This window comes from Biomphalaria glabrata, chromosome 2, assembly GCF_947242115.1.
Source record: "Biomphalaria glabrata chromosome 2, xgBioGlab47.1, whole genome shotgun sequence".
In the NCBI taxonomy this organism is placed as follows: Eukaryota; Metazoa; Mollusca; class Gastropoda; family Planorbidae; genus Biomphalaria; species Biomphalaria glabrata.
Window position 1 is genome coordinate 57,828,068 of NC_074712.1, and position 13,734 is coordinate 57,841,801.

General features: G+C 36.5%; 1 protein-coding gene across 1 annotated transcript; it reads right to left on the reverse strand.

The window, feature by feature from the left end:
* Window positions 1–56: 56 nt before the first annotated feature.
* Window positions 57–13,109, reverse strand: LOC106052785 (uncharacterized). The gene is made up of 14 exons (XM_013208237.2): window positions 12,958–13,109; window positions 11,831–11,975; window positions 11,067–11,209; window positions 9,884–10,041; window positions 9,008–9,205; window positions 8,686–8,822; window positions 7,816–7,947; window positions 5,474–5,663; window positions 4,918–5,036; window positions 4,681–4,762; window positions 4,382–4,491; window positions 3,427–3,649; window positions 1,376–1,491; window positions 57–786 (listed from the first exon to the last, which is right to left on the reverse strand). Exons 1-14 carry the CDS (start codon window positions 12,986–12,988, stop codon window positions 561–563), a joined length of 2,010 nt encoding a protein of 669 aa, XP_013063691.2. The 5' UTR covers window positions 12,989–13,109; the 3' UTR covers window positions 57–560.
* Window positions 13,110–13,734: the final 625 nt, after the last annotated feature.

The window sequence follows — 13,734 nt, forward strand, 5'->3', positions numbered from 1 at the left end:
TTCTGTTAATACTTATTTAATACAAATATAGAAAAAAATGTTAATTAAACAAAAACTTTTGAATAGTTTTACACTTTTATTTTAGTGATTACAAACATGTCACTCAAACTCTATTCACAAACATTTACACTGCGATGATACAGCATTAAACATGATTACTGTAAGTAAGACATTGAGTCCACTAATGAATAACATTTCACTGTTTTAAAGACAAATCTGTACAGTGACAAATTTCACCATCTTTTTACAAAGAACCAAGACATTATTTCAAATAAAACCAGTTCCTGTCATTGTGATAGAACTGTTCAAAACACTATATTTAAAAATCTTATCTTTGATAGCGTCAATTTGGTTTAAAATAAATGATTATTATAGCCTAGAATGTTATATAGGTCATACACGAGGTAAACATAAATACATTATATAAATTCAATTGTGTGTTTCAGTGAAAACATTTCTATTGACATTTATCTCATGAAACAATGTTATGAGGTACACAGATCAATTTATTTTTAAATGCATAGATTAATAGTGAAATGGTAGGTTACATTTTGTGGAGTCTAAAATTCTTTGATGAGTCTGTGAGGGTGTCCGTCCCAGCAGTTGTCCATGCCGTCACAGGTCAAGTAGAAGTAGAACCCTCGGCTCGAGTCGTAGTCGATCTTCAGCTCGTGGGTGTGCCCAAGAGCCAATGACGTCACCACCGTGATGTTCTTACCGGACAGCAGCAAAGCGTGATCAGCGGCGGAGACTGTGAACTCGTGAGCGTGAAGCCCAGGGGGGTTTCTGAAAACAAATTAAATAAAATAAATTGTCATATAACTTTAAAAAAAAAACAGAGCTTATCAAAACTTCCTTAATTCTGTACATAGGATTCTCAAAAAAAAAAAAAAAAAAAAAAAAAAAAAAAAAAAAAAAAAAGAAAGCTATTTATTGTTTTCCACCATAGATGAGAATCTCTAATAATGATTGATTTACTGTGAACATTTTAACGTACTTTAAATACACTATGTTTCAACTCTCAAAGTTATATAATTTCTGTGCTACTCAACTTTATGTCCTCTCAAAGTGATATAATTTCAGTGCTACTAAATAAAAAAGAACTGATCTAGAATTGTAACAAAATCTCAATGATTGACAGTATCGTAACCCTAACCCTCCAAATTGAAATTTATTTGTGGTACAGACAGGAGTGCTTAGAAAGTTTGATTCTGCAAGGCTAAAAAATGCACACAAAAAAAGTATCACATACCCTTTAAAAATAACACAGCTTATCTACCCTTCCTTTCTTTTGTACACCAGATACACCAAACATCTATTTATAGTTGTTTTTTTTCCCGCCATGTATGAAAAGTCCCAGCATACTTCTACTTACTGGTATGTTTCTCCTAAGGTGAACCCAACATCCGCATCGACAGGCTGTGTAACGGACTGACCTTGTTCCAACAGATGCTGGTATTTGTTCATTCGGACGACAATCTCTTTCAACGCCTAAATGTGAAGACGTTGAAATCATTGACACTTTGTGTATCTCAACTTTTGCCTCTTTGTCTATTGAAGTAGTATTCTAATTTATCTTTTTAATAGGTTTTCAGAATTTCCCTACAGAAAATTACTACATGATGATCGTACCTGTAGTGTTTATAATCAGGGGGGCGGAATGGGTGTCAAAACCGGCCCTGGTATTACAATACCTTCCGGCCCACATATTGTGTAACATATTATGAGCATTCAATCACAACTGTCCTTAAAATCATTAAAATGTTGTATTAATATGCTAATGTATTGGAGACGTTGTTGGCCCCTTGTATAGGCTCATTCGAATATATTCACACAAACGGAAATTCTATGCCCATATGGAAACAGGCATATATGTCATCTGTTCATTGCTTAGTGTGTACTGAAGCCTAGTAGAAGCACGGCAAGCGGATCCAGTATGATCAGGCAGCTTTAGCTATTACTTAAAATATGTTAAAAGGTAAGAGTGGAGCCTGCAATGACGCTTCGTGGATCACTTTTATAAGATAATTTTATAAAATCTTTAAAATGTAATACAAGATTGACTGCCATTCAGGCGGACCATTTAGCCCATTAGGTGCCGGCCCGCCGGACACTAGCCCCAGCGCCCTTATAGCTAGTCTGCCCCTGATTATTCTAACATTAATTTACCATGTTAAATATCTAAGCAATTGGAATAAATCTATTGCGTTTTAAGTCATCACGGATACATTTTGTTAAGCTAGAAGGCAGGATCCAGGCCCTGTTGAGAAAGGAGGATGGTTAGGCAAGACTGAACGAATCCCACTCCCCTTCCCCCCCCCCCCCGCCAACTCTGCAAAACCTCAATTTCTCCAGAAACGGCAAAATTCAAAGATAGTTTTACCGATCTCTGAGGAGGACCTAAATCAAATTAGGTCTAGGCTAGAAACAGGGCTGGTCTAAGGCCTCTGCAACCTATGCGGACGCAGTGGGCCCCGCACACTTATAGGCCCCGCGCTAATTCTAGATGTAAATAATTAAATTAAACCATTTTAACTTTTAATTAAAGGGTTTCTGGCATTCTCCTGAAATTGCAAAATATACGAAAAAGTCATGAAAATCTCCTGAAATTATTAAAATCTTCTGAAAACTGATGCAAATCTCCTTAAAAACAGACAAAACTGTCTTTTCGAGGTGTCGTTCAATATGGAAAACGTCAATCCTACTCACGCTTAAAAAAAACTGCATTGTCAACCTTCATTTAATAAAAATGTAATAATAGGGCGAATTGGAACCAAAACAAGAAGTTCGAATACTTAATTTACTTTAACAGTCACTGACATATAAATACAGATCTAAATCTTGACCTCCTAAAAAAAGCGATATTGTGCTAATCGATAGTAGGCCTAAATCTAAAAGTTAATTTAATCATGATTTTGTACTTAGTAAAGTGTTAATAAAATGCAAAGACGAATTTATTTTCTAATACAAAATCTTAATTTTCACTTATTATCCTTATCCCTAGTAAATCCCTACCCGCAGACTAGGCCCCGCGCAATCCGTTTGGTATAGGGCCCCGCAATCTGTAGAACCGGCCCTTTCTAGAAATACACTAAATTTTAAATGCCCTCATAAATTGAAATCACCAAGGTCCTAAATAGATCTAATTGTTTTAAAGTTTTTGTTGCGTTTCAGAGGGAGGTAATGCCGCTGACCGGCTAAACAGGACTCTGTTAAGGGAGACAACACTGAATTTTGTTACCCTTCAAATAATCTCAATCCTTGTAGTACCAGATAATAACAATTGACTCATGATTTACAATAATAATAAATCATTTAAAATAAAATTGCAGAGTTTAACGTGGATCTAAAAGCTAAGCCATGACATATATATTTTTGCCACCTGAATGAAATGACTTTAGCGTATTCAAAATAGCGATCCCTTACCGCTAAGTCCCTTCCAATGGTGCTACCATCTGTGTGCACGGGAAAGATGGGATATCTAAGCCGGATGGTTCCCACGCCTTCAATTTCCGGTGTGATGATGCGAGGTCCTGAAGCAGCCATTTGCTGCACATTTCCGTTTTTGTCCAACACTCCCACTGACCCCTTGGCAGTGTCTGCGTTGTCTTGTTCTACGTCAAAGCTGGTGTAGAAAGAAGCTGGGGTCCTGCATACAAATAAAAACGTGCGATCAATTGAAAGCTCTTGACGTTTGAGGCGCAAGAAACGTGAAAAATGATTAAGACAGTTTGGATTCAAGGATATTTTTAAAAAAAGCGATGGATTCGAGAGTATTACAAACAACGTGGGAAGCGTGGTCGAGAGGCCAAGTGCGCTTGAACGTTGGCTTGGCTACCTAGAAGGGGACTCGTGGTTCGACACCCGACTCGGTCAGAGTTGTGTATAATGAGCGCCTAAAGGCAGCACGGAAAACCAACTCCTAGAACCCCCCCCCCCCCCCCCCCCCACTGGTCCACAAGTTAGATTGGACCAAAAGCGCTCTGAGCATGCTATAAGCATGAAAGCAGCGCTATATAAAAGCTATAATAATAATAGCGTCTGGCGACAGTGTGTATATATACCTACTCAGTATTAGTCAGTAATGCTGAATTACTTATGTCGTTTTAGCTTCTGTGTTTTATGAAACACGTTTGTTTAAAATGATAAATAAATAGTTCACAGGTTTGTTTAGTTATATCGTAAAACAAAATAAAACAAAACACTTCACCATAAAATCTTACAATTTCTCTTTTCAGCTTGAAAATTCTTTTATGGGAAGAAACAGGAAACACCCAAAAACCTGCCTGGACACGGTTCTCGAAAACTTTCCTAGAAATTTGTCTATGTGGTTAGTCTTGTTTACCTGTCAATAAATCTATAGAAATGTGTATCTATGTACCTGTAGTAGTTCTCCCTGTTCGTACCATTATACGCAGTCTCTCTGGTGAGTCCACCGTTACGACCATTAGCCGTCACGCCCTGAGCACGAGGATCTGTCTTGGGATCTTCCTGTCATGTGATGAGAAATGCTTGATGTGAACAAAACCATTCACACAGTTAGACAATAATCTTTTAAAAAGGCGATACTAAAATTCGACATTTAGATTTTTTTTTAATTCTATTTTTTTTTTAAACAACAGAAGAGAACAAAAAAAAATCAGTGATCAAGTTTTTGGTTGGAACTGTTCATGGACTTACTGGATAGAAAGCTACATCGTAGGGGTTCCACATCAACAGAGGCGTTGCATAGATAATTTCTAACGGGATGGCAAATGTAACTCTGTTAAAAAAAAAAAAAAAAGAATATGAACAAATACTTCTTTAAATTAATTAAAGATTATGTTTTATAAACTTTTATAAACTAGGGGGAAAAAATGTTAAAGCACATTTAAAAAAAAATGGTGTGTTTATTTTCCAGAACGATCTGAACGATACCTCTTGGTCTCTCGTACACACGTTTCCTGAGGGCAGTAATTCATTGATAGGGGCATGATGTTGGGTTGTGTTGTCATAGCAACCCACAGCGTCTCGTCGTTGAAGCCTCGATGGTTGACCTTGAGTACAGACAAATAAATAAATAAACCAAAAACAATTTTGCGATAATAAATGTATTGTTTATTCGTTTGTCAATTTATTAATGTCACTTCCCTAAACTGTCGCGTCATCTATGTAGGCCTATGTACCAGACACAATTAGATTCTAGAGTATCGTCTTTAAATAGTGTTTTTTAAACTACTAGCATTGTAGCCTTAAACAAATAACCTAGTAAATTTAGCACTTTAGCTAAATCTAGCACCTTATATAAACATAGTTAATGCTCTTCATCGGTCATTGACCTTTGCCCTTCAACCCACACCTCTTAGTTCAACTTTGAACTGCGACTGAATTTAGGTCATTCTCTTACTATATTTGAACTTTGTAAATTGTAATTTAGTAGGGTACATTTGAGGAGGGATAGTAAGACGGGGTGTTGAGAGGGTCGGCCACTCACCGAGTCCCCCATTGCTCCTGCCTCACTGTACTGGTACCATCTGTGGTAGAAGCCAGCGTTGAGAGCCTTGCCTGTTTGGTTCACGTCCATGGCTGTCAGGCCGTAGGTGATGTCTGTGATGTTGGCCAGGTAGTTGTCCAAACCTGGGAGCTCGTACATGATGCGGTCCAGCAGTGTGTAAATAGTTTGCCTGGGTAAAAAGTACATTCGAATGAGACGTGAATTTATCTAGACAGTTGGACCAATGCAAACTATTGACAGATTCAATATTGATCGGAGTTTAGCCTTAAGTGGCATCCTCATTGAAACCTGAGCGAACTAAAGCATTCTGGGTATAGCAAAGTTGAGCCTTGTATTGTTTTGTTTTTTTAATTTTACAATGTCAGCAAAGCAAGTCTAGACTAACAGAGCCCAACACACATTGACTTGCCACTACCCCCCTTTCCTCATGCAGGTTTGTACAAAGCTTACATCAACTCACTCCTTCTGTCTGTCTGTCTGTCTTGTGCAAATTTTGTACACGTTACACCTCCCACGTCCCATTCTCGGATCAAGTTGAAACTTTGCACAAATATTTATCGTCCTTAACAAAACATAAGTCAATAAAAAAAAAATAATTAACCAACTAATTGATTCATTTGAGGTAATTAATTAATTTTGATTCACATAGAAAAAAATAAATCTTACAGTATTGAGAAATGTGGTTGTAAATGTACAGTTCTTTCCATTAGATAAACTTTCTTTTAAAGTATTTTTTTTATTTAAATATCTTGAAACCAATATATTTTTTTTTAGTGGTGAGCTTCCACAATCATAAGATATTTGCTTAAAAGCATCTTTGCTTACAGATATCCAAGTCATTTTAACACCTCTCTAACCTCCCTCTATCCTACAAGTAGCCGCCCCTGATTTTTTTAAACATTAAACTTTTACTTAGAATTGATTTGGTCTTCCTCAGCCTACTAACTCTCCCCACCCCACACACCCTTTTTTTTAAAAAAAAGATGGACCTTTATTTAATCTAATAATTGCCTACCAAAAGCAGTGCGTTCTTATTTCGCTAAGCCCTAATATACGGTCCTCCGTACACTTCCACGAGAAAGGGATTGTTTTCGTCTATGCTATTTACGGCGTGATCTAGCATGTCACAGAGACAATACAGAAAGTTTTTTTTTCTACTGCGTGACGCAATGTGTATCCAACAAGTTGTACAAGGGGTGTAATCCTAGGTCACTTTATGTCACATTATGAAATGTTTTTTTTTTTATTTGTTTCTTTTTCAAGTTTCAACTTTTTCATATAAACATGCAGTAATCATAGACATAAATAAATATAGACTGGCCGAAGGAAGTAACTTCATGTAACTTGAAAACATGTATATCTATTGTATTCGGATTTCCGAATTATGAAAAAATTGCATGATCTTCATTCTTAGAGATTAAACAAAACTACACTGCCTCCTTATTTACAATATATATATATAGGTGTGTGGCTGAAATAGTTATGAATACTTAACTTTTATACTGCTCATAAATGCTGTATAATAAAGTACACAAAATTGCAAGTCACAAATTTTCGTTTCATAAAACTCTTTAATTGGCCAGTCTATATTTATTTATGTCTATGGCAGTAATATACATAGTAAGAAATGTGTTTAAAACATTCAGCGCCAAAATGTCCTGCTCCAAAACGACTACTTCGCCAAAATGGCGGAACCTGAAAGTCCTGCTTTAAGGCTTTAGTATATTCTGTAAAGCCATATAAGCCTGCTGAGATGCTATAGACTCGTATAAAAGCCTACTATAGATTTATGTTCTTTAATAATATACATTCTAACAGACAGAAGGTAGATTTTTTTTGTGGTTGAAATGCAATATTTATAATCTTTTGATAGCCTGCAATAGATATTTGCAGATCTTAGCTTATCCATAAATTACATTTAGCTTAGATTACACTTTGATTACATTTGAACTATCTCACACTCTAAGCTTAAAATAACTTCTTACGTAAAAAATACTATTCAAAAAGGATAAACCATCTACCCTAGATATTTGATTAAAAATATAATTTGTTGTGCAGTTTGGAACCCATATTCTCGTGTATTTTTTTTTAACGAAATGAATCCAAGAAATACACTCTTCGCTATTATATAAGATAAGATAAGATGCTTTGGACATTTCTGGAGCTTTTTATTAATAGAATTTAAAATAGCTCGATCCATTTCTCTAGGACAGATTAAAGACTTACAGTATTGCTGCATTTAGTTGCATTGAGCAGAAAGGAATAATATTTTAAGCAATAAAATAATGATTCATCATAAGCAGAACTTTGGAATCACTCACCTTTCCTGATTAAATTCGTTTATTTTAAAACGAGCTGCCCTGGAGTTCATGGCCCTCTTCAGATCCATTTCGGTAGCCAATCTGTGGCCAATATCATCCTCTAGTTTGAAAAAAGACGTTGGAATGTCGAAGCTATGTTGAGAAAAAAATAAAACAAAATATAACCGACTAAATAGAATTAAAATGTGTCGTAAGGGAACGATCGGATATTACGTAACGGCTAAAGGGGGGGGGGGAGGGGATATAAGGGGAGGGGTGATTAAAAAAGGTGATTTTTTTTTGCGTTACGTAATATCCGAATGTTCACTATTCACAAAATTTACATTATTTGTATATATTACGTTGTCACGCGTTAGAGTTATTTCTCTTGACAAGGGATTTAGCATTGTTGTGTTGTGCATTATGTTCTTATTGAAACAATTAAACGACTGGTCATTATAAGCACAGAGTTAAGAGAGCCCTAAAGGAACATTCGAAATATTAAAACTAAGTTTGTTTCCATTCATTTTGTATATTTCTTTTTGTGGTATACTGTTCGTCATTCCAGATTTTAGAGTTGGTTTATCTCCCATTTATACCTCTATTTATATCCGATATCAGAAATAGCACTTTACGGACATCCAAATTATTGTTGGGTCAAAACTACGTATTCTCCTTAAAAGCTATTACAAAAAAAAAGTCACAGCTGGGGCTGCACAGCCACGGGAAATACTGCACTCCTCACTAATCTTCGGACTCGAAGACAAGCCTTAGTATTATTATGCAGAAGATGTTTCTATTTGCCTTGTAAGGGGGCACTGCGATTACAAGGGTAGCAAAAGCTGCACTAAATGGGATTTAAAAAATTTTGTATCTGTCATGTCAACCAACCTGAGTGGATGACAGATGACTCGGTAGTTCCACTGGGCATACTCCGGCACGCCACCTTCCATGGAGTACAGTTTTGAGGGCAAGAACGCAAAGTTTTCCAAGTTGTGCTTACTTCCGGTGTATGACGTGTAACTAATCTGAAAAAAAAATGGAAGAAAACCTTTATTCAAATTAGTCGTGCCTTTTAAATTGCAACGTTTTTGAAGAGTCAATGGGTGGTGTATTTCCGGTAGGGTTATCCACTATAAGTCTCGTATGCGTCTGTCGTTCACTACAAAGATTATATATTTTAAAATATATATAATGCAGAGGTAACGCTAACCTTTTCCGCCATGTCAGCCCAGGTTTTGGCATCTAAATGATGTCTGTCACTGGGGAATGATTCCTCGAGATCTTTGGACAGGGTCCAGGCTCCTTCCAGAGCACAGATGATCGGCTTGAAGTAAGGGCGATAATCTCTGTGGGTAATGTTTTGTTCTTTAAAAGCTCGGTACCACTCACGCATTTCAGTGATCTGGTCCTGCGGATATGAAGAGAAACAAAGAGTTACTGGCACCTGTTTAGCTGATTTTTTTTATGTTGTATATTTAGTTGTTTTTTCTAGTGAATGAAAAAGTGCAGAAAAAGATGATTTCTTAAAAAAATAAAAGCTAAATTAAAACAAAAATTAACACGGGTTATTAAGTACACAATGAATACATTTTACCCTGGAGATACACAATTCAGACATTCGCCATACCATTAAGATGTTTAAAAGCCTGTAACATGTTTACAAGCCTTTAATTAACTCACTCCTGTCTGTCTGGGAGATACGTTTTTTATGAACATCTTATTCTCGGATCAATTTGAAATTTCGCAATATTATTCTTAGTCGGTGACTCAATAAAAAAAATGGAAAAAGGGAAATATATCTTGTAGTATTTAGAGATATGACATTGATTTTGCGGCGCTTCCCTTTAGATAAACTTTTTTAAAAGTATTTTTTTTATATTATGCTTGTGTTCCATTAATAATAATGCAAATGCATTTGCTTCCTAATATAAAGAATAGTTTCCCCAACCAGCGGAGGCTGTCGAATACTTCAAGTTCTCTCTATTATGCACGCACTTTCTCCAAAACATTCTTTTTTTCCAACCCAAGTTGTAGGCCTATTTTTTTTTTTCTACAGAAAAATGAACAGAAATGATGCTAGTTTTACCTGGATAGTATGCTGGTGTAATACTTCTGGTGGGACATTGGGTAGGAAAATGTCCTCTGTCTCATGGTAGTTTTTGGTCACTGTGGAAGGCTGTTTAAGCTTGTAGTCATTGTGGCGAGTTCGAAACTCCACTCCATTTAAGACGCCAATAAATTCCCCTGAAAATACATTTAAAAAAAAAAGAGACTAAAACAAATGAAAGTTGAAAAAAATTCAAAAGAATGAAACAAAAAAAAGCCGAACAGTTCATATGGAGTTTTCACGACAAACTATACAATGTCAAGGACGACACAGTTGCCAACTATATAATGATGGATTGAGCCAGTATTTTTAACAATATCTTCTCTGAATGTGTGGCAGTGGATATTCCTATCAAATCTCCTTTATCGCCTCTAGTTAGTTGTCCACTTTTGTTTTTTAATACGTTATTAAAGTCCTAGAGTGAAAGTCCAAAGCTTCCTTCGTATCGGTGCTAAAAAGTGGACAAAAATTACATAGCTTATTTTAATTTATTTCATGCACCGGATACACCAAAGGAAAAAAAAAGCTAACTTTTTATAGTTTTTTTCACCATGTATGAAAATCTCAAAAATAGTTATTGGAGTGATGGTGGTAGCAGTTAGAGTAGTAGAATAATTGAAATTCTTAATTCTTATCTTCTTTTATAATTCATAGAATTTCCTTTAAAAAAAAATCCCACGCCAATTTTGCACATGTTAATTAGAGACTTCAACTCTATGTCATTGGTTGTACTTTGGTTTTACTGTCGCGTTCAGTCAATACCATATATAGTCTATGGGCAATACGCACAATGCTTTGGGACACCATGAGAGAACGAGTACCTATATAAATCTGGCATATGGAATAAGAAAAGTTAATTTACACTTTTGTAATAACAACGGATTAAAATGGGCTGTGACCGAGAGGATGACCTGGTCGTGGGATATGCGCTCTGGATTGTCGTTCCGTGGTCTCAATGTTTTCGGGTTCGAATCCTGCCCGCTGCTATCCCGTCGTCGTTCTGCGGGATGTTTTAGGTCTAGGATGTAATTAACTTCACATCTGTAGGCACACTGGTAACACGTAAAACCTTTTAAAAAACAACAACAACAACAACAACAACAACAACAACAACAACACCAACAACAACAACAACAACAACAACACTAATCCTACAACTTACCGATCCCTAAAGTTCGGTCGTAGTTGGCATGGTCGTGAATAGCGATGGCCGACTGGGCGATGTGAGTATCTGCAAAGTAAGGACTCGTGCCCTCGTGGTACAGCCTGACCTTCTTGACACCAGACATCCCGTCAGACCTCACCCTGTCAAATGGAATTGCGAGCAGGCAATGATTTTTTAAGTTAACTAGATACTACGATGTATTAACCTGAATCGTCTACAAGAGAATCTTGGTGTATGTGGGATAGATTGAATCAGGGGCGTAATTTCATTGTGATGTATGTCTAATGGTCTGGTTCCCTCCCTTTGCAATAAACTTAAAGCTTTAGTAATCAAATTAGAATAGGTATCTGGCTTTATCTTTTTTTTGTCACATTTAGGAGACGTACATACTTGACACGAAATAAACCAATACAATTAAAATGCTGACACTTTGACCACTTTGTAACGGCTATAAAGATGAACTCAGCCGCCATTTTGCTCTCACTGGCAAAGAGGAAAGTAGCTGGCATCAGATGGTCACTGAAAGAGACAGTTGGATAGCTCTCAAAGAAGGACGCGGGACATACATTTTAGACCTAAAGAAAAGCCCTTAGCAGAAGACAAGCGCAGAAGACGCAAAGCTTAAATAGACCCCTGGCGGACAACGGCTTTGTCTGCATCAGATGTGAAACACTGCAGTCATCCTTCATCTTCAAGATCGAAGACATTGCCATTATTTTATGCACCTTGTAGACCTAGTGAAGGACAAAATATCCGATTACCTTTCTTCGACGAAAAGTTGATCCTGCATCATTTGGTTCCCCAGTGTATTCACAATGCATTCTAGCTTTGCAATTTTCGCATTCAACTCTTCTTGAGTCAGTGGGTCAGTGTTGATGTCGTGCACCTGAGATACAACAACATCGGCTGGGGAGAAACAAAATTGTTGAAAGGTAACATCATCCCCCACACTCTCTCTCTCTCTTCCCTTATATTGACAATAGTCCATTTGAAAAGCAAACAAAGAAAACAAAAGCAAAAACTGAAATGTTTGTTTATTTTATTAGTGAGTGGTCCCATTACATTAATGAGTGGTCCCGTTACATTAAGGAGTGGTGCCGTTACATTAATGAGTGGTCCCATTACATTAATGAGTGGTCCCATTACATTAATGAGTGGTCCCATTACATTACTGAGTGGTCCCATTACATTACTGAGTGGTCCCATTACATGTTCCCCCCTTTTCCCTCTCTCTCCATAAACCATTCGTCAAAACAGCGGCGGCTATAGGAGGTGGCAAGTGGGGTAACCGCCTCAGTCCCCTTGTCCGCTAAATCTGACAACAACATAGATGCATGGTCACTCTCTGTTCAAGTGGAATATTTTTTTCCGAGAAATTTTTCAAATAATTAGCCTAATTATATAATAAATTGCGTTTTTTTTTAAATACTATCGAACAAACAACTAACAAGCAAAAAACAAAAAAAGTCATCTATATTGCGTTTATTCCATGAAATTTAATTTCAATCAATTTTCTGTTTAATTATCACACATTCTTCATACTCCAGAAGGTGTAAAGTGGGTGGAAGGTGGTTAGAGGACAGCTGAAGTAAACAATTGTTTCTAATCTTTTGAGATCTAAAAAAAAAAAAGGGGGGGGGGGTGGGAAGACGATAATTCAAAAGCAGTTTACTTGGCAATAGCTTAATTTGAAATTTTGCAAATAGAAATGTAGCTGGATGGCTAAGTTGCACTAATATCTCAAATGTCATGAGTTCGATCTTCAAACGTTTTTTTTTTCAATTATACGGTTTAAAAAACATATTGATAATAGTTTCTGCGAATAAAGAAAAAAACACTGATTAAAAAAAATACTGGATTACGTTGTTACTATTTCAAATTCACTTACCAAAAGCGAAAAATGCTAGAAACAATAACATGACGGAATCGTCACAAAGATTTTCGTCTAGACTCTAATCCTTAATGACTAAGCCAGTAACTTTTATAACAGATGGACATATGAAAAGTCGCAACTGTATTTTAATTCTCATGAGGCTATCTTTATATATATATATATAATCTACCTGAGGAGATAGTCCATCCAATGCTTTTGTCGCGGAAAGGTCACGTGACTTGAACTGTATCTCAGTTGAGGACAAAACACTGGGTGGGGGGGGGGAGAGGTCGGGAGGGGGTGGGCAACATCGACTACGGGTCGTAAGGTGAAGTCATTCAGAACGCCACAAGGGCGTAAAAATGCGTTTAAAAAATAAAAGCAGCTTTGATATCGGGGGTACTAAAGATATTAAAAGTTGTCAGGTGAATATATATTTGAAACGGGAATCTTTTGGTTTCCATAAAGATCTTTTGCTTAAGTCCTCATCTGGTCAGCTGGATTTCTTGGATTCAATTAGATACAATTAGCAGGCCAGCAGTACCATTAGAATACCAGAAGACAACTAATGCATCAGACCATACAAACATACGTTATTAGTAAGCGAATAGTTGCTTCCCACAATGCTACCACAGCAACTTTGAAATGTAGATCTAAATTGAATTTTTTAGCCAATTAAAACAAATATTAACTATACTATCTAAAGAGCTCTTTGCAGGTAATCTGCTCTGGCCTATGCTCCATCATATTTCTATTCCAAATATCTCCTTTTCTCCATTTCTGGTTAAACTT

Excerpts from the sequence above, each read along its gene's own strand:
- LOC106052785 (XM_013208237.2), bottom strand. The coding sequence starts at position 12,988 with ATGTTATTGTTTCTAGCATTTTTCGCTTTTG. Across the intron at positions 7,948-8,685 it reads GTCATCTGTCATCCACTCAG|CTTCGACATTCCAACGTCTT; the intron begins GTTGGTTGACAT and ends TTCTCAACATAG. Across the intron at positions 4,492-4,680 it reads ACGATGTAGCTTTCTATCCA|GAAGATCCCAAGACAGATCC; the intron begins GTAAGTCCATGA and ends ATCACATGACAG.